Below are 21,939 nucleotides of genomic sequence, written 5' to 3' on the forward strand. Positions count from 1 at the left end.
GTTCATGTTTTTCAACCACAAACCACACACACACACACACACACACACACACCTCCACGGCAAAAAAGGTCAGTTTTCAGATTTGATTATGCAAATTCAATATTCAATCAGTCAGTCCACTGTAATTATAAATGTTAATAAATCCTTAATAATGAATAGTGTTAATGTTGTAGATGGGGTCATGTCTATAATGCATTACAAACACAATACATAATGTATTTATAAGGCTTCTTGAAATGATTTTCAAGATTTATAAAGTACTATAAGTGATGCACAAACAGTATTTTAAAGAAGAATATGAGTCCTGGGTTACAGCACATTATAACTTCCATAACTAACACTCATTCATAATACAGGCACTCATGTTATATGGCTCAGCGTTTTCACAAGACAAAAAAGACAAATAAACAGAAAATAAAGAGAAAAGTTCTCAAAAGACTAAGACCTTCATAGTTAAATGTATATTGCGACGGTTTCCTCCTTCAGTTCCCACCTTTGCCAGTTGGTGGCACTGTCGAATTCTTTGTGAATGACCCAGCCAGACCCAACCAATGGATCTAAAACAAGTGGCGCCGTCGTTGTCACACTAGAAACAGGTGAAGAATCCCTGAACAAAACAGAAGTGGTTTGTTATACCGCCCACATGTGTCCAATGAGAATGTCCAAACAGCTGTCTCTCCCCTAAATGACATTTTACACGGGTCGGTAACTATACCGGTATCAGACCAAAAAGTCCGAACACCGATATCCTCCATCACCACTGTGGAGCACGCACTACAGCCAGTTTGTGTTAGCTTGGACGTAGCGGTGATGATTTGTCCAACTTCCAGATAACCTGCAGCCACGCCAAAATGACAGACTACGCCGAAGAGCAAAGGAATGAACTCGAAGCTATAGAGTCCATCTATCCAGACTCTTTCACAGGTGTGGATTCCACTAATGTCATCCAAGACGGAAAAGCGAAAGACAGGAGTTAGCTAGCAAGCTAGCGCGCCAGCTAGCTGACTGGCAAACGTGACTCAAAGATAAATCCAACAATAGCTAACTATTTTACCCAGTGGTGTCACCCAGTGGTATATATTCAGTGTCGTTATAACTGTACTCTAAGCAAATGTCAGACATGCAGCACTGATTTGACAAGCTGTGACAGTGGGCCTTTACTGTATATATCGTATGGTACTGAGTTAACTGAGTTACGCCAAACTCCATTCAAATTCCGTGTAACACTGAGCACCATATACAATGGTCGTGTGCATTTATATTCTGCATATATCTCTGTATTATACCGTTTGTATCCATGTTATTGTTGTATCATGACAATCTTTCCAACATTAAATGTATTCTGAGATGATGCCTTGTGTAACCTCGGAAGATTGTTCATTTTGTTGATATGAAATATCAAGATGATGACATGAATCCATGTGTGTTTGTAGTGCTTTCAGACGACCCCACCAGCTTCACCATCACTGTAACATCAGATCCAGGGGAACATGGTGAAAGTGAGTATACTGAGTGATGTGTGTGGTTGTAAACATGTCATCCATTGCATGCATGACAATTGTTATAGAAGTCTCACCTTTGGCTTTGTTGAAAGGTGAAAATTGTAAAGGACATAATCACAATATGGTGAGTGTGAGGGAAATAGCATGCCAGAGTTGATTTGACTGTGTAAGCTTGTAATAAACGCCACAGAACTGGAAAGCTTGTAAAGTGACAATAAAGCTGACTGTCATCACACCAGCTGTCTGCTTTCTTCTTGCAGTCGTGGAAGCAACGCTTAAGTTCACCTACGTAGAGAAATACCCGGATGAGCCTCCGCTGTGGGAGATCCACTCCCAGGAGAACCTGGAGGACAACGACGTGGAGGACATCCTCACCTTACTGCAGCAGCAGGTCTGTCTGTCTGAACTTCATATGATCTCTTCAGTAGATTTGGGTTCCTGGTCTGTCAACCTGCCATCTGTCTATCTGGAGTTGTTCACACAAGATGGCTTTGCAACGTTTTTTTGTTGTTGTTGTTGTCTAGACTTGACTATTGCAACTTGCGACTCTTTTTATTCTGGCAGTGGCAACTTTCACAGCTACAACTGGTTCAGAATTCTGCTGCCAGTCTTTTAGCAGGCATGATCACAGCTGTCCCAGCACCATAGCACTGGCTTCCTCTACGTATTAGAACATATATACAGTGTGTATATATTAGAATATATAAAACCACTTTAATAGTTCTACTTTTGTTTGTGCTTCTATTGTCCTATAGTCCTTTGTTACATTTGTTTGGTAAAGTGATACAAAAAGAAAAAGTATTATTATTATTATTGTTTTTATTATTTATATTATTCTACTAGACTGAGCCTCTACATTACATTCATATTCGATTTTGACAGAAGGGTAATAATTTGTGAGGCAAATAGAAATGTGATTCTGGCTAATAGTGCTTTCTTTGGAACTAATCTAAATATATCTCTAGAGCTAATTCACTTGTTACTCTTCCCATAGACAACCAGTATATTGATCCAATCAGAAGCTGAGAACACGTAACTCACTGCCTGCTGTCTTGATGATCGTTTTCATGAATAGTTGATAACGGCTCCATACACTATAATATCTGTCTGTTACCAGTGTAACCCATATCAACAATGTGTTTTATGGGGTTCCTCTGCAGGCAGAGGAAAACATGGGCATGGTGATGATCTTCACCCTGGTGACAGCTGTTCAGGACAAACTCAACGAAATAGTGGATATGATGAAAAACAGACGAGAAGAGGAGAAACAGCGGAAAGAGGCCGAGTTAGAGGAAGCAGAGAAGGTGGGAACAGGACAAATGTACACGTGGCATTCACTAAACGTATTTCTTCCACATTGCGATGACTCAAATACCAAATCATTGATTTCAGTCCTTTTTCTCACTTCTAGTGTCTAGTTGTTTGGGGACAAAGGGGTACAACAGTACAGACATTGGTCCAGTCTGCTCTCCGTCAATGTGCGTCCAGTAAAAGCCTGTTGTTGCCACTGACAGGCTCAGATTGTTATTATAAGTGTCAGACAACATAATGGAAAGAACCCTACAGAGAATTAAAACCGTTTTCTTTATCTTTCGCATGATCCGTCTGTTTGGTTTTGTGTGTCTCTAAACAATCAGCCACGACATTGAAAATCTTTCAGATAACATTGAGCTACGTTTTCTGTACTCCAACACAACAAACGTTGACAACACCGGCACTCTTGAATAAAGTGAAAGTTAAAAGGAAAAGTCTAATATCAGTCTGAGCCATTGGCTCGTTGGTCAGTGGCACTTTTAGTGGACGTACATTGACGCTCCGAGCGATTCCATTGCAGCCTGTTCAGTAGCTGCCGTCTGCAGCGTTCTCCCTCAATACTGGACCAATTTAAAAAAAACCTTGTCCCCTTTAGTCTCTTAGAGAGAGTGAAAAAAAAAGGATCCAGGTTGAAAAAATACCCAAGTTACCGCCAATGATCGCGCAGTGTGTAATGATGCGTGTGTGTTTTGTCAGGTGTTGTTCCAGGGCACCGTGGTAACCATTGAAAACTTCCTGACGTGGAAAGCCAAGTTTGAGCTGGAGATGTCCGAGCTGAGGAGTAAAATACAGAAAGAGGAGGAGCAGGGAGGGAAGCTCAAACTCACCGGTAAACGCTTGAGGCTTTTACTTCAAGGCTCTCAACTTGCAAAGATGATTCCTGATCTATGAACTAAAGAGAACGTAATCTTTTCCTCACCAGGTAAACAGCTGTTTGAGACGGACCACAACCTGGACACGTCTGACATTCAGTTCCTTGAAGAAGGTGAGTGTTTGAACTGACGCTCTTTGTAAGGCGTCCCATAATGTTGTTGTTGGGGCTTCGTTTTAGTACAAAGAGTGAAAACAAGTGGTTTACGTCACTTTACAAAAAACTATTTTATTCACATTAACTTTAATTCCATAAGTTCATGGTTGTGTCTGGGTTGTTTCTTCGTCGGTCCCGGATGATATCTTTTGTCATAATGCACTGATTTTAAAGACATGTTTTAGAGTGGAATCAGATGAGATCTTTTTTAGTACAAACATATTAGTTATTGTTCAACTAGATCTATCATTTATTTTGTTGATTTTCACATACATTACTCATTCACAATAAACCTAACAGATTATTGCGAGGTGTGTAAATATATAAAAACAGAACAAAAACACAAATACGAAAAAAAGTGAAAAGGGTTCAAATATTTCTTGGTGGAGCCTCAGGCGGTGCATTTAAGCACCTCCTCCACCCGGCTCCTGTGAGACAGGTGGCATAACCTTCTGATGACAATGCTGTCAAGGGGGGTTAGGATCAACAATCTTGTAATGCAGATATGAAAAGGCAATAAATATACCTGTCCAGAACGGAGCCCGTGTGAAACATAACCCAAACATGTGGCAGAGCTTTGGAGTATTTACAACCTTTATTTTTGCAAGCAAAACAGTTACAGTTACGTGAATAAACATTTATAAAAGAGTGTGAACATTCAATTTCAAATATCTAAACATTACAATCAATCTATTTAATAACAATGTGTCCTCTATTCAAACAACGACTCCCTTTTAAGAGTCTGTGATACGATATCGCAGCATCGGCTTCCGTTTAACATTCGTATCTAATCTGTAATATCACAATCCAGCTCATATCCATAACTAGGGCTTCATTTGAATTCAACATTCAAATTATTAGTATTGATAACTTGAAGAAACATTGTGTGCAATAGTCCACCTTCTCACGTGGTGCTCAGTCATCAACTATGTAATTGTTTCAGTCCAAAAGTCAAAACGTATTGAAAAAAATAGATGTAATCATTTCCAAAATTTGGAGCCTGTTTTTAATCCAACTAAATCTTGTTTGTTTGGTTGTTGGCGTTAAGCCTTTCAAAAGCAGTCATTCAATTGTACAATAGCACAAATCATATTTTTTAGGGCGACAACATCATAAAATATGACCTCTCAAACAAAGCTGCCAATGTAAAAAGAAAATGGCATTCTATACAACCCTAACCAGAACATTAGCTCCTCTTAGAGCAACGTTTTAGTGAGCAGGCATATGGAGAACGGAGACGTGGGCGTCTAAAAGTACGGTAGGGCACAGATTAGAGATTATTTGCTATTGAACATTATAAAACATGTCTAGAAAAGCTGTAGTCTTTAGTTCAGAGTTGGTCTATTGGAGATTTGTTTTTAACACTAGTTTTATGCTCGCGTGCATCCGCGATGGCCAAAAACCAAGATGGCGACAGCCAAAATGACAAACTCGAGGCTTCAAAATGGCAGTCCACAAACCAATGGCTGACGTCACAGCGACTGCGTCCACTTCTTATACACAGTCTATGTTTCTTCCTCCGCAGTTGGGAACAACGTGGAAGTGGATGAGTCACTCTTCCAGGACATTGAGGACTTGGACTTGGATGAGGACCCGGACTTTAACCCTTTAGAGTTGGGGAGTGATGAGGACTAACGCTGAAGTAGGACAGAGGACTGATGGGAACCACACCTGCTCCTCTCTGGGATACGATCATCTGACATCTGACCAGACAAATTTATTTTTGAAAGACTCTTAACAACAGTTGGAGAGGGAATCCTCGTGAATGCAACACACACACACACACACACACACACAAACAAATAAGTGTTAATTTCTATGCCTGAACAATTAAATTGACCGAATAAACGTGTGACTTGGCTCTGGTGCTGTTTGACATGCAGGACGTCCCGGTGACAGGCCTGCTACTTGGCCAGAAGGGGGCAGTATAATATCACGTATGGCCTGGGAGTAGAAGAAGTATTCAGATGTTTTCCTGGCATGAAAGTAGCATAATACTCCATTACATAAAGATTACTGCATTCACGCTCTTATTTAAAGGTGCAATCAGCAATTGATGTATTGAGTTCAATTATCAACATTTTGTTTCCAGATTGGCAGAATCCACCTTTAAATAACAGTATTATAATATATATATATATAATATCAACTATGAAAATGAAAATCACTCTATGGAGAGTTTTAAATTGTGGTTTTATCTTGGATGTGAACCGCATTTTTATGTTGTAGCTGGTTCAGGGGGAGTCGAAAGCTTCTAATCTAGTTGAATTATATTTTCAAATGTACATCACATGTTCGAAATGTAGTATGCATTTTATATATTGACCATGGAGCTCTGCAAAGTAATTAGGAACTAAAGCTGTCATATGAAGGTCAAACAAATGCAGTATGTGCTTCTGAAATGTGGGGGAGTAGAAGTAGCAAAACATTAAAATATTGAATTGCAAGTACTTCAAAACAGTAATACAAACAAATAACTGATCCATTGTAACTAAAAACATCAATTAGAGCAGTTGTAAGTACAATACTTTGGTAATTATATACTTAACTGATGAATACATGTGACTACAAATACAGATGGTCCTATTGTTTTCTAAATAATTAGGAGACCCCCCAGGTCAATAGGTCAATAGGTTAATAAACTAAACGATTTCATAAAACGTTCCCAGTTGATTACTTACATTAAGACAATTCTTTTGTATTACGAGTTTTGAGATTTTTACATATGCAATTTACCCATTATATTATTGGATATCTTACAACATGTGTGCTAATCTGCATACGTTTTCAGAACAGAGGATAAAGCCAGTCTCTTGTTTCATTTTATTGACATATTGGAGTCGAAGGTTTTAACAAAGGGAATTTTGGATATTTCATATGTCAGAAAAAATACAGTCAGCAGACATAAATAACCATGTTTTTCGTAATAAAATATATAAATCAGGCTATGAATGACATGAACAAACCTCTTGTTAAAAACCTTCAGAATAGAGAGGCATGAAACTAAGGTTTGGTGTATGTAAGAGCTGCTGAAGAGGAGATTTCTGGATCAGTCTGAGAAAAAAAATAATTTCGAGAAAAAGGTCATTTTGAAGACACTACAGGTGAATAGAGTAATACATTATACTAATAGATATCACCATGAAACTTCACCAGTTGTTTATTTACTAGAAAAACACATTTTGAAGTTCTGTGTTTGAATATGCAAATTAAGCATTATCTAATGGTAACTTTTGGGGAATTTAGGAGGAATCTACAGACACAAATAGACAAAATAGTAAAATAAACACGTAAATGTATATTTCGAAGGATTTCTTTCCACTAGCCTGAAAGAAAACAAAATGCCAAAATCTAAAAATTGACAAGTACATGCAAAAAGATTGTTTTTACCTGTAGTGTCTCCCCACAAGACAAAAGCTATTTTTCTATACAAAGATACAATGTAACACACAATGTATCGATAGGCTTTACAGTCCCAGCCCAGTGTCCAAATAACTCATTTTCTGCTACCTAGCATAATATATTTTATATATATATATATATATATATATATATCATATATATGCTAACAATGGAACAAAAAAAGGTGCTGTCCATAGCATGTACACCATGTTTAGTGAAAAATCCCACAATGCAATGTTTCACTTTTGATAAACTGTAAAAAGAATACATAGTTATACATCACCACACCAGTCAGCCGCAGAGTAAAATTATGAAGATTCACAAGTGTCTGAATATTGCAATTTACTGCTGATAATCTAAACAGTGTGGAGCGTTTATTACAGGGAATGGTCAATACACATAGCGAGAGAGAGAGAATTGATCATGGTAATGATATTTACAAAAATTTAGAAAAAAATTCCAAAAATAATTAAAGCATTTTGCAATCTGTATTAACAGCATTTCTTTCATAAAAACGTTTATAACATTCAAAATGAATGGTGTGACACAGATACTATAAACCAATTGGCTAATAACATTGCAGAGCAGTGTTTAGTCAGCACAGAGCAGCAGACACACAGACAAGCGCCTCAGATTATCGGCATCAGATGTGAAGACAAAAACTCACTGCGATGTGAAAAACATGCCGCTGAGAAACGACAAATGATTGTGTATCTGTTGTCAGGAAAATGAAGAATAATGATCTCCGCCAGGCTGTGCGTGCCTGCGTGGTTGTGTGAGCATCGCATACATATCTCATTTCTGACTATGCTCAAGGACCCCTCGTGGTTTCAGTGATTTACACTTCTTGAAAACATTTTATTGACTGTCCCGACTACTCTTAACTGGCCGGTAGGGGCCGCAAGCGATCAACAACTGCTTCAATTTGGATTTCTTGTTTCCGCGAAAATTACTCCTCTTGATTTGCACTGACACTCCACACATCTAGGCAAAAAACACCTCAAGCAAGCGTAAGAACGTTTTTTCCGCAAATGAGAAAACTTTATTGAATTTCGTTGTTTCCGTACAGGTTTTCTATTGTCATACTTCAAAACGAATATCTTTTTTTTTCTAATAGAAACCCAGCTAGTCAGGGAATGGTTATATTTTCATATGAGCACCAGACAACAAGGCTCACTGCTTGAGGTCACAATATCTCTAACGGATGTAGTAAATAAAGTCTACTATGTAAAGAATTACTACATATTCTGTACTCAATGCAACTTTGCATAGATTTTCAAAGTAAACTAAAATAAATGGAAACCAATGGGTGCCTGGAATGAAGGAAACACTATAGTGTGCTTTGGGAAAACTGCAGGAAAGCAGAGCCTCTGGTCTGACAGGGGTAAAGAGATGCTGACGTGAATAATGTTGTTTTTCTGCATAGCTTGGTGTTCATGAAGCTGCAACTGTGACCATCTTCTTCTTAGGATTCATGCGACCAACAACTGATCACGCTATGTCCTTGATGTCCCAGGTAAAAACCAGAGGAACGTCCGCCATCTCTCTGTGGAAGACCTTGTCAAACATCTCGTTCTGGGCCACAGTGAAGTGACTCTTCCAGTCACCGATGGTGCCTGGTGTTCACAGTACATGAAAGGAAAAGAAAAAAGGTTATAGTCATCCATCCTCACTCTGCCATGTATCATTAGTCCTGCTATTCAGTGCATTACATATTATGCTGTCCCAGTAAAGCTCATCATTGGCAGGCTGGTGACACCGTGTGCGCATGTGTTTTCCTCAAACATCACTACTACAGCAGCAGTTCAATATTTACATATTAACAACAATGGATCAAAATACTGCTTTTATGTGAAAGGTGCCGCTCTGAACTCGGGAGTTGGTGGAGAACAAAACAGAGCTAAATGTTGGACTTACATGTGCTAAATTCGAGATGCAGACCATTCATATAGTAGCAAACTACTGTTAGCTATGTAAAGATACAGTGGTGTAATGTCTACCTGAGCAGAGAATGAAGTCACTCTCGCTCTGTGTGTGTTGTAAACCGGCCTCCTAAAAAGTCAAAGCCAAAAAAAATCTGCACAGCTGCCGCAGAAGATCCGCCTCCCCCAACCCTTTAACCCCGCCTCCCTGGGCCGTATAGCACCACATGACGCAGAATGCCACTATGGCAAATTTGCTTCAAAGCCCTTTGGGAGCTTGGGCCCACTGGCTAGCTAACCGTCGCCGTTCACACGGTGGTTGCAGCTGATACACGGCGGCCTCACAGAAGCACCGTTAGCTCCGTCAGCACTGTTGCCGTTGTGTGCACCGTTCGTGCTGTTAGCTCCGTCAGCTGCTAGCCGCTGGCTCATCTGTCATTGCTACATACTGAACATGATTTTGTAAAAACAGGGCCTGCACCTGTCTATGATCACGCGTCAAAGTTTTGTTTTTACTGTGTTACGAATTATTTTTCGTTAAAAATCTGCAACTTGAGTTGACAGGTGAATTTGTCTTGGTTTTAATCATTATCAATTAGCAGTTGAGCAAAGTGAGCCACATCTAAAGCAGTAAACTCTCTTACCTTTCCTCATGAATCTTCCCTGGTTGTGGCTGAGCAGTTCACCTGGCACCCGCTCATAGTTGGCCTGTGGGATATTCTTCATGTTGTTGAAGGTGCTGTGTTTCACCACATCGGCCAGCTGCTCATCGGCCAGCTCTTTACCCAGGAACAAGGCGATCCTCTCCACTGCTGAACGCAGGTCCTGAACATAAAACGCAGTAGCATAAATTATCTTTTTTTCAAGTCAGACTGATCCTTGTGTGTTTCAGATTGAAATGATTTCAGCTCCTACTTGAATCATCTCTTCGTAAGTGATGAACAGCATGTTAATATCATCCTTGTGCGAGTACCACGTCTTAATGTGCTCAAACCAGCTGCAACCAAACACTGCAATGAATAAGGCACACATGTTACCACTGCAGACAATCATGAGCTGCACTGCTGAGAAAATGTCACAAGCAACACTATTTTGCAAATGACAGAAGAAGAACTTGCCATCTCCTCTCATGAATTTTTCAAAGAAGTCGTCGAAATCCGTTGGAGTTTCCAACATGTTTGCAACCTTATGGAAGTAGAAGTAAGACACAAGGACATCTTTGGGATTTCTTGCCACGTAGATCACCTAAAAGAGGAACAGTCTGGGTGTCAACGGTTTACAACTATTTTGTTTATTGGGGACAGACTGACTATGCTGTCCTCACTAAAAGTTGTTTTAGGAAATGTATTTTTTCAGCTATACAGCCAGCTTGACAATATATTTTCCAGCACCGTATTCACCAAGGAACAGACAGGTTGTTGCATTTGGCAGGATTTAATGGAGGAAAATATGTAATTTTGTAAAACTGAAAAAGAGCACAACAATTCAAAAAGTAAGTGCCTTTGTAAGTACTACATATTATCTCTAGTACACGAGTAGATAAAAGAATACTGTCATAAACCAAAGTGGACAGGTGCTTAAAAGTATTTCAATGCAAGTAATGAAGGATGAGATACAACAGTAAATAACATTTACACAAGCACCAATGCTTTAACCACTAGATACTGATACGTACATATGTAGATGAGACAGTGGCGGGCCGTGCATTTTATACCTGGGCCTTCTGTGCTGTCCTACTACAGTTGCATCATAATGAGGTTATTAGGAGGTAATTCAACAGCTACGGGTTATTATTTGTTATGTGTAAAAGCTGCATATTCACATAACACTGCAACATTTGACAAGTGAATTAAAATGTTACATGAAGCTCAACACCTACAAAACACTAACTGCAGAGTGCAGATACATGAATACGTGCATGACGGGACTCAGCGTCATTAACGGAGAATGCATAGTCCAAATCAACGTAATTAACACAATGACAACAAAAACTCATAAGAACCAGTCACATATATTTATATGACAACAAAGCATGACACATCAACCGGTGGGATCCCGGCCGCCTCAGACCGCCCGCGGCCGGTGAAATACAACTGGGGAGCTCCGTTTCCTTGCAAACGTGTTCGTTGATCTGCAGATCCACTCGGGTTTCTCCAAAAGTTTTCAAAAGCACCGTAGTGTCCTGCCTTGCTACGGCGTCCTCAGGTTAGCGTAGCATAGCTCCAAACACCAAGACGCTCAGTTAAAATGAAACACATTCCCAGCCATAAAATGTGCGATGCTGTCAGCCAGGAACACTGTTCATACAAATCCTTTTCCTGGCTGAGTCAGGGCTGCTAGCTCTGGGGTTGACTGACTATTTCTTATGATGTCCAGTCTTTCCTGAAATGTCCTATTTGAGAAAGGTGTTGTCAGTAACTCTGCCACTAAATCCGTTTCTCCTCCTCCTTCAGCCATTGAGTGTTCAAAAAACAAAGCTAGGTAAAAAAATAAATAATCTACACCAAGCAAAACCCTAAAAATATCATAATTTCTTCCATATCTTTCAATTTGAACTACTACTCCAACTAACTTCTGCCAGCTTCCTTTAATTTCACATTAGTCACGTGCTCGCCCACTGACCAATCATGGCGCACGTTAACGCTGACGTACTTAGCAGGCTACCTCGGTGCCACTGGCACGTCAAAGAATACGCCCAACATGTCAAACTAAAGATCTGATTGGTTGAAGACTATGACAATCAACAATATCGTCCCCATTTACTTAAACTGCAAAGGCTCTCTAGCGGGCATCGGGCCTCTCTCCTTACATAGAGACGTAGAGGCTGAATCTCATTGGATAAAAGCTCTCCTTAAAACAAGCTGTGCTGGAAGCAGAGCAACAGAGGAAGACAGGAGCTGTACTATGAGAAAATAAGCTAATGGAAAAAAAAAAATAATACATGTAGTGTATTTGTGAAAAATGATTTAATGATAAAATAGCTATAACTTTGTGATTCTGTTTAGGCCAGCAGAGAAGGCTCAGCTGGCCCCGACGGCCCACCACTGACATGAGAGTAAACTAACATCATCAACAATACTGTAGTCAAACCAAATAAATATTAATGTAAACATGTTAATATAACTGTATAGTAGCTGACTTACAGATGAAGCCAATTTTGTGGACTTTGAGGCACAGGATTATAAGGATTATAACACTGAGATGCTCACTCTATGAGTTCATTGGGCACAAGGAACGTCCTGAACATCACTTCCTGTAACTCAAACAGACATTTCTGCGTCCATCTCAGCTGAGAATGGAGAAATGTCTGATTTGAGTCCTTCCCGAGGCGTGTCATGGAGACAAGCCAAGCCAGAGCCCCCGCGCTCTTCGTGCCGTCGCGGTCCAGCACAAGCTACAGGTTGAATCCCCCCACCTCTACCTCTCTGGCCAAAGCTACTCTTCTGAGACCTGAAATTGGCCTATCAGTGTTAATGGGACGATTTGGATGTGTGCCATGTCCTACAGCTACAGAACAGGAAGTCACATGGCCAACTGCTACACTCAACAGTGCAAAGCAGGATGAAGACAGGACAACAAAACTGCTGGAACTAAATGATTGGGGTTTCTGTTTGTTGTCACCTTGGCCGCAAGGCTTAAGAATGATCCAACACTTTGGTCCAGAACATGCAACAGCTGGAGAGATTTCTATGAATTCTGCTTAACTAGCTTTAACTAGTATTAAAGTTATAACATAACAACCGTAACCAGCGTTGATAAATAGCAACCACCCTTACTGGACTTTCTTAGGTGATGTTATGTTTGGTTTCACACAGGACATGAACAGTGGTCTCCTCTGTGAAAGTCCTGTGTTTGTTTGACCCCTTCCGCCAGCTCTCATTGGACGTTCTCGCTTATTGTACTCGATATTATACCACGTTACTTTCATACCACCTAACTTTCAATAACGGTTACTACTATGTTATTTTCTCTGCAAGATGCTGGCTGTCACTTGCTCTAAACAATTGCAAAAACGTGGACATTCAACAGGACATAAGTGGTTTGCAGAAATTTACAATGCCAACATTTTTTCTTGGCAACTTGGTTGTTGGACCGGTTTAGAATTTGTGACATAATTTAATTAATTAATTTCTGTTAGTAAACATGATGACGTATTTTCTGTAGGTGGAGGCAGGTCATTCTCGGATGATGCCTCATATTGGCTAATACTGGCTAGCAAATTTTGTTGGCTTGTTTTGTTGTTTGTTTTTATAGCGGCTGAAAAAAATACGAGTTTCTCTGAACATGTACCGTCACAATGAGAGTGTTATTTTAGAAAGATTAACGTTAACCAACAACACCAGATTTGTACACACTTGATAGAGAAACCTGGCGTGCATATCAAAGAGAAACCTCCTTAGTGAGTATGTAAAAAAAAAAAGACACCTGGCTAGAGAGCTGACCTTGCCCTTCTTCTGGCTCAGAGCAGAAGGCATGAACTGGAATAGCAGATGGCTGACTCTCATCCTTGGCGACGGGGCCGTGATAAACGTCCGTCTGTTGCCATACACCTCGATCCAGGGGACGAGCTCAGCATTGGAGTATTTGCTGAGCTTGCTGATGGCTGTCTGATCTCCCTTTGCCTCAAGGAGCAGCAGGATCTGCTGCATCCAGATGGTCCCTGTCAAACAGAGCAGACAGGCCTCATTTCCATCTCCCAGACCCTGCGTGTCCAATGGCAGCAATTAGGTCCACCGTGTGTGTGAGCACACCTCTTCCTGTTCTCTGTGTGGAGCTTTGTCCTGGTTTCTCTTTTTCACAAAACACGTGATCATTTGATACCCTGCTCTCAGTTGAAATCAATTTGCAACACACAAAAGAACAGGACATTCGTGTGTACATACTAATCAGTCTTGTTCCTTCCTCTGTGCTGAGAGCTCCAAGAATCACTTTGACCTTAAGTGCACTTCCACTGCAGGACTCTGGGAACTAGGGCTACACGATTATGGCCAAAATCATAATCACGATTATTTTGATCAATATTGAGATCACGATTATACATTAATTTTAGGGACAACATCTTTTTATTGCACTTTCACGTTTAAGTTAAATGAACATGAACACTGCTTCCACTATCATTGTTGTGCTACATTCTGGCTAATGTACACATCTTTGCATCAGACTGGTCCTTATCACAGTGCATCTCGTAGAAGGAAAATATAAATAAAATAGTACCAACACTTTTTACCCAAAATTAAATCAACAGAGCACTGCCTTCACTTCCATGTTGTGCTACATTCCAGCTAATGTACACGTCTTTGCATCAAAATAAAACGTATACGGTTCTTATTCACCTGAAGAACCGTGTCTTGCTACTGACATTTGATTTCCCTTTCACACGACACCCGTGACCGTCTGCTCTCTGTTCTGTTGTCTCTCTACTCTTCTACTAACACTGGAGTTGACTGCAGACAGAACTTTTTTTGAGGCTGCCGCTGCAGGGTGCGCGCATGACTCCTCCCATCTCGTTCTTCCCCTGGTGGTTGGCTGACTGTCAGTTGAGGAAGCGCTTGATTTGATATGTAGCAGAGCACGAATTTTTAACGTCAATATCGCTGACGATCATGCTCATTTAATTGTGGCAGCCAAAATCGTCATTAACATTCGATTAATTGTGCAGCCCTACTGGGAACCACTGTGTATCTAAAGGAGGAGCCTCCTCCTCTGTCGCCCTGTTTACACCTGGTCCTGGGTGATCCAATCACGAGGACGACTCTAAGTACGTAAGTTCACACGTGGCATTAGAATGCACGTCCTTTTCATTTTGCAAAGATCAAATACGTTGGCAGGAGGCAGCAACGCACTTCCCCTGCCTAGTCTGCCGAATTAAAAAAAAAAGAAGAAATCAAAACAATATCTATTTCTTGGTGTGATCCAGGCAAAACACACAATATTGACATAAAATATCTCTATTGGCTTTGCGAAATGTTCACCGTTGTGGACAAAGCCAGCTTTGATTTAAGAACCAACTCGAGATGAGTAAAAGGAGAAGAAAAAAGACCTTTTTTTCTTGTTGCGTTCTTGTCAAATTCTTTCCCCTCTTGTGGCAAAGGCATGATCCACCCTACTCTGCTTCTGATTGGCTTATCCTAAAATAAAAAATAAAATTGGCATCTTGGATGAATCACGCATTTAGAGTAACGCGTGAAGGGTCGTGCACCCTTGAATTTTTAAAAGGCACTTGCTGCAACATGACATGATTACTGAAAAAAAGCGAACAATTTAAAGTAAGAAATAAAATATTGAATAATTTCTGGTGATCTAATCGCCCAAGACGTATTTTAAAATGAAGTGTAAATAAGTTCTGTGTGCACAAAAGGGCTCTTCCATCTTGGTTTTCCTCTCACCTGATTTCGGGTATGTGACGACAAACACATCAGAGTCTCTGGTCTCCAAGTTGTAAATCTGGTCCACATCATCTGGATCATGAGTCCCGTTGATCAACTTGAAGCCTTTGTATGGCACCAGGTCATGGTCATGAATCTTGACCTCATTTACGTCCATGATAGCTAAAGCAAAATAAAAGGACACGTGGTCTCCTTAACCCACTCTTATCCGTGTGTTCTGTTGGTTGTAAAGCAATTGAAAAACAACAGGGTCCAGTAAGCACATATATGTCGCCGCAATGTTTGCACAAGATTGCGACATCAATTGCCAATTTTAAAGTGTCATCCATTGTGCGTCTGAATGTATTATTATTATAAAAGTGATGATATCCTAAATGTCACAACGATGTAATCCCGTTTCAATCTTACAACGGTTCATTTCCATTTTCCAAAACATTTCTGTGCTGATTTTTAAAGATGTTCATGTAGATTATTAAAAGTAATGACCATGATGGCAAGTGTTTGCTCCATTTGAAATGGAACCTAAAATATGCCATTGAATCTAACCACACACACCACACTTCATTTTCCTGCAATACAATATGCTATATTGACCCTTCGCTAAGCCCCGCCTCCTGCTGCTACGCCGTCAAGCTCTCAGAGCTACGAAGGAGCCCACACTGTCACTAACTGCACTCCCTAAAGAAATATTATGTCATTTTTGAAAAAACGAAAAAGTGATTTCAGAGAGAAGCAGACAGAAGAGTCTTCAATATGCGTTTGAAGGATATGTCCAGGATGTCAAACAGACTCAGCAGTGAAAACAGGTTAATAAGATAGAAGCTAAAGCTAAAGCTAAAGATCACAGTGTGAAAGTAAACCACCACATCACCTGGCGATTGAGACTGAAGAAAATGAAATGAAGAAACAACACTGTTCCTGTAAAGCCGGGTAAGTCTTAAATCACTATTACGATCAAATCAATCAACAGAAGTGCAAACGCTAAAACATGATGTGCTAATGTACTAATGTTAACTCCACAGGTTTCTATGTAGAAACGCAACATTTTAGAAATGTATATCTCCTTCCAACCTCTCCAGGTAACGAGTATCACTGTCGTGCGACGTTTAACCGTGACTAGCTCCAAATCCAAAAAAAACAGTCTGAAAATGAAGAAAATCTTAAAACAATTGCACGAGAGTCTACGGAGCAGAGCCGGATAGTTGGATCCTGGTCGATGCTACGCTATGATTGGCCAGTCTTCGTTCAGGGACAGGTTACGAGTTATCTTTAAGTCTGTTGTCATCTGAAATTGGGAGTATTCTGTGACACTATGCTCAAATCTATTTTCGCCAACATCTACACCCCAGGTGTATATTTATTTGTTTAGTTTTTTTTATTAGTTTTTGCCGTCTCACTCCAACCATTCTCCAACTACTGAAAAACTTGTAAATGTAAATAAACTGTATCCACTCAGTTTGTAATTTGCCACTCATCATGCCTTTAATAGGTTCGGGCAAACATTCCATGGCAGCCTATAACTATAAGAACTTCACACTTCAATAATGCTTGGTACAATTTTGGTGTACGACAGCTGTAAAATGTTCCAGCTCATGGAGCAGTGATGTTTAAACGGTGTTTCTGTTTATATATGGACACAAAGAAAGATGTGTTGAGAAAGAAACTAGTTGCAGATACAATGTGGACCGTTGGCTGTAGTTGATCTTCATTTAAGGGGAAACACCCCAGGTGAATTTGTTTGTATTACAATTTTCTTTTGTGTTACAAATTTGTATGTTTAAATATGCAAATGAGGAATTATGTTATCAAATATATGCTAATTTGCATACATTTCCAGAACAGAAATATTGGGACATTGGATAAAGCCAGGTTCAAAATTCTTGTTTCATTTTGTTGCCATATTAGAGGATTTTAGATATCTCTCTTTGTATTATTCATAAACCAGTCAATACCGTCAATAGAATTATTGCCAAAAGCTCCACAGCTGCATAGATTTACGTAGGCAATACTGTGTGTTTAAGTTATTTCACAACATTTAAACTAACTTTGACCCAAAAACTAGAGGCATGTACACACCATGGGTGCATAATAAAAGTCCTATTTCCATTTATCATCTCTAACTCATCACAAAATGCCACCTTGAACAAGAAGTGTAAAACTTCACCTTTGTTATAAGAAAATATTAATATCTCCCATTATCACCACAACTGCCTAGGATTGTTATTGATCGTGTTGTCAAACAACACTGACAGATCTTCAATGTAACGAAGTACATTTACTCAAGTACTGTACTTAAGTACAATTGTGAGGTACTTGAGTCTTTTCTTGTCATGCCACTTCCTACTTCTACCCCACTACTTTTCAGAACTATATGTACAGAAGACATATGAAAGGTTTGACTCTATTGTATGTACTTTTACTGAACTGAACCAGGACTTTATAGGATGGTGCCAGCGGAACCGCCTCCAGATAAACTCTGGTAAAAGAGCTGGTGGTGGACTTCCGCTGGGGTAAACGCTCTCCTCCGGTACCAGTGAACATCCAGGGAACGGACATTGAGATTGTGAGATCTTATAAGTATCTGGGTGTTCACTTGAACAATAAACTGGACTGGACTGATCACACACACGCACTTTATAAAAAGGGTCAGAGCAGACTCTATCTGCTGAGGAGACTCGGGTCTTTTGGAGTGCAGGGAGCTCTCCTGAGGACCTTCTTCGACTCTGTGGTGGGATCAGCCATTTTTTATGGAGTGGTCTGCTGGGGCAGCAGCATCTCGACAGCCAACAAGAAGAGACTAAACAAACTCATCAAGAAGGCCAGCGGTGTGCTGGGGTGTGTAATGGTAAAATATGTATTAAGTATAATAATGGTAAAATATATTTTAGTATCTTGGGATGTTTTGAAAGATGTTGTTCTACTGATGGGAAAGTACAGAGATACAGGAAAAGATCACTGCAGTCCTACAGAGGTATTTAATTAGTTCATGAAACCAATGTCCTATCTTCCAAGGTTGTTCATATGTACACACGAGAAGAAGATGAAAGGAAACATTGTTTCTGACCTCTGTATGAAACTGACTCCCAGTTGAACGCACCTGTGAGACTCCAAATAATGAGCAGAACAAATCAACCCGTGTCCAAAAACCTATACTCCCTTTTACTATGAGGTAACTAAAGGCGTGACTTCTTTATGCATAAAACATAATGTGCCTTTTAGTTCTTTGACAGTGTTTGCACAGTTCACTGAGATACGTGTCTGTGTGTCCGCTCTCCTGCTTGCAAGCATTAAATTGACACACTACTTTGAGCATTTATCAGACTCTGTTTATTTAATCGACTCTTATCCCGCATCTACATAGAAATATTCCACAACAGGTGTCCACTGGATACGGTGGAGGTGGTGGGAGACAGGAGGATGATGGCTAAACTATCATCCCTGATGAACAACACCTCCCACCCCATGCGGGACGCCCTGGCAGCTCTGTGCAGCTCCTTCAGCCACCGGCTGATTCCCCCCGGTGTGTGAAGGAGAGGTACCGCGTCCTGCTGCTGTCAGGCTGCACAACAAGCTGTGCTCCCAGTAGACCACACAACACTAACAACACTATCAAAAAATCGCTGCAATAAAAAAATACTCTGTATATATATTTTATTTAATATTTTATTTATATTTAGTTATTGTGGATTTTTGTACGTTTTCTTTTTACTTAGTTGATATTCTTTACCGTTTATTACTTATTTATAATACTTGCTGCTCTTGTTTCTTTTTTACCATGTATCTTGTGAGCACTGTCCACTTTGCTGTGATCCTGTAAATTTCCCCACTGCGGGACTAATAAAGGATTATCTTATCTTACTTTAAAAAGAACTGTTACAAGTAAAAGTCCTGCATTGGATATGTTACTTAAAACAAGTATAATCAGGAAAGTTTTCAGGAAACTCTTAGTGTGATATTAGTACTTTTTCTGACAGGATCTGAATATGAAAAGGCGAGTTTGATCAGGATCAATTCATTGTTCATTAAAAGTTGTTTAATGAAACCCAGAACCTGTTTATTAACTGCAGTGTATTGACCATTTTAAATGACTATGTAGCATGAAACTTGTTGTGCTTTGACACATACACGTGAGGACAAATACTGAGGCCATAGAACCAGCCGTTATCATTTTTCTCTCATAAAGTTATTGAACAACTTAATTTTGCTTTTCATATGTACAGTGTCTCTGCGTTGCCTACACTGAATCAATCAAATGTCATTTAACAAGGAAGCTGCAATAATAATGATTAGTACTACTTGATAATAGATGACAAAAGAGTCTGAAATAAAGTTTTTAGATTGGAAGGAGCTGATTGGCTGGCCTGAAATCCATGTTGCCATGATGCCAACGGGCAGCAGACACAGGTAGAAAACATCTGTAATTTGTTAAAAGTTAAGCAATTTGAAGAGTGAAAGTATGTTTTATATGTTATTACTATTGGTAATAAGTATTGTAATACAGACCCGTGTTGTGAGCAGAAATATGTGCACCCTGTTGCTGACTGACGTCTAAAAGTGATTTTTATGTGGTGGACAATCATGATGTTTAAGCACTCTATACACAGAGGATAATCCTGCAAAAGGATTTGGACTTTAAAGGACTTTACATTGAATAACTTAGTGACGTCAGTGTCATGACAACAGAGCCAGCAATGAAGTCAAAATTGAGGGTAAACTTTTACTTTGAAGGCGAGCTCTCTCTGCTTCCGACTCTTGACTTCCTTTACTCAGTTGTCATTATTAAAGTTGGATAGTGGAACAAGCTGATGTTTTGGTGCTGAATTGCATTGCACGTGTTCATTCAATGCAACAATAACACAGTCAAAGCGTTAACCGCGTTCAGTGAGCATCAGCTATAGAACCACGAACTCACACGGAGCAGAAAACATTTACATTAACACAAGTAGACCAATGAGATTAGGTAATGCCCCTAAACTGACATTGTTCATTATACAACGTAAACAAGGGAAAATGAATTATACTTCGTGCACGGACCCAATTGCCATATTTTTAAAAAACAACACAATAAAAAAAGGTTTTAGTAATACAATGTTGTATAAATCAGGCAAGAGAAGAGGAAGAAATCCCTCCGTAAAAACCTTCAGAATATAGATAGGAATGAAACAGGAGAGTTTGGTGTAGCAGTGCTGCAGAAGTGGAGATTGAGTCTGAGAAAAAAGTAATTAGATAGCCTTAGATGTTTGTTTTACAGGTGGTGGGGAAAAAACTAACACATCACCATGAAACTTCCCCAGTTGATTACTTTAAGATAATAATACATTTCTTTTTGTATTACAAGATTTCTGAAATGTTATGTTTGAATATGCAAACGAGGCATTATCTAAAGCGGACTTTTGGTATTTATTAGAAAGCTACAGACGCAAAGAGACCGAAGTGACTATTTTGGATGTCTTCTTTCCACAAGTCTGGAAAGATGACGTGTTCACGCTCAAAATCTTAATTGACCGGTGCATGAAACAAAAGTGTTTTTTGTTTTTCAATGGCCAAGTAGAATGAGTTTAAACGGCAAAGTTACCGACGCGTTGCGTACCTGCTCTGTTCGCTCTTCAGTCCGAAGCAGAATCAACTTCGTCCAGTAGCGTTTTAATAAGATCCCCTCTCTCCGTCAACCATCGGGACATGTGCACAACTTACATTTGCACCACGTTATCGCTGTCAATAGGCTACGTGCGGGCGGTCCCGCCTCCTTCTGTTCGATGAAAACTCGCGCATTTTTAAAAAGGAAAACAACGCTGTTCGGAAAGAGAGAGAGAGAGAGAGAGAGAGAGAGAGAGAGAGAGAGAGAGAGAGAGAGAGAGAGAGAGAGAGAGAGAGAGAGAGAGAGAGAGCGCTTCCCGTTCACCCCAGCCCACCTCAGAAAAGTATGTGTCTACAGCGAGGGGGGGAGAGAAGGAAGGAAGGAGGGAAGGAATTCCCAGCAGGTCACTTACCAGTCAGCGGCGCGTGGTTCAATGCACCAGCACTATGCTTCCCATCTGACGACCGCCACGGGAGACTGCAGCGGGACAAAAACCAAAAACAAGAGTGGTGTTTCATAAGCAGCGCTGTTAGTGATCCAAGTGAGACAGCATGTCCTCCAATGTACGAGGAACATAAACAAACTCAACAGAATAAACAGACGAGAGCCAGAAAAAACAAGGACGTTCGAACCGGATGCAGCAGAGGCCCCGGGACGTCGTGATTTTAAGGCCCCAGAAATAGTGCAAGTTCAAAAACAAACACTGGATCCTAAATGCAACTTGACTGCCCTTCATTAAACCCTTTATGCCTGCACAATTGTCACATCAGTCCGACTCCACACCCCGAGTTTGTGAGTTCTGTTAAAA

The 21,939-nt window shown here is 40.0% G+C and overlaps 2 protein-coding genes across 4 annotated transcripts; one reads left to right on the forward strand and one right to left on the reverse strand.

Moving 5' to 3' along the window:
- The first annotated feature begins 772 nt into the window (after positions 1-772).
- rwdd1 (RWD domain containing 1) lies at positions 773-6,146 on the forward strand. Its single transcript, XM_079164045.1, has 7 exons — positions 773-924; positions 1,434-1,499; positions 1,763-1,893; positions 2,663-2,806; positions 3,513-3,645; positions 3,739-3,801; positions 5,369-6,146. Exons 1-7 carry the CDS (start codon positions 852-854, stop codon positions 5,476-5,478), a joined length of 720 nt encoding a protein of 239 aa, XP_079020171.1. The 5' UTR covers positions 773-851; the 3' UTR covers positions 5,479-6,146.
- Positions 6,147-6,652: 506 nt separating this feature from the next.
- On the reverse strand, positions 6,653-21,284 carry LOC306700165 (amine sulfotransferase-like). 3 transcript variants are annotated; one of them, XM_079165089.1, is made up of 7 exons: positions 21,144-21,284; positions 15,554-15,715; positions 13,610-13,827; positions 10,286-10,412; positions 10,083-10,177; positions 9,812-9,992; positions 6,653-8,861 (listed from the first exon to the last, which is right to left on the reverse strand). In XM_079165089.1, the coding sequence occupies exons 2-7, from the start codon at positions 15,708-15,710 to the stop codon at positions 8,737-8,739; spliced, it is 903 nt and encodes a 300-aa protein (XP_079021215.1). In that variant the 5' UTR covers positions 15,711-15,715; positions 21,144-21,284; the 3' UTR covers positions 6,653-8,736. The 3 variants fall into 3 exon arrangements, with proteins under 3 accessions (XP_079021215.1, XP_079021216.1, XP_079021217.1); XM_079165090.1 differs by having other exon boundaries at positions 15,554-15,770; positions 21,144-21,242; XM_079165091.1 differs by lacking the exon at positions 15,554-15,715 and having other exon boundaries at positions 21,144-21,232.
- Between the last annotated feature and the right edge of the window lie 655 nt (positions 21,285-21,939).

Source organism: Pholis gunnellus (assembly GCF_910591455.1).
Source record: "Pholis gunnellus genome assembly, chromosome: 8".
NCBI classification, from domain to species: Eukaryota; Metazoa; Chordata; class Actinopteri; order Perciformes; family Pholidae; genus Pholis; species Pholis gunnellus.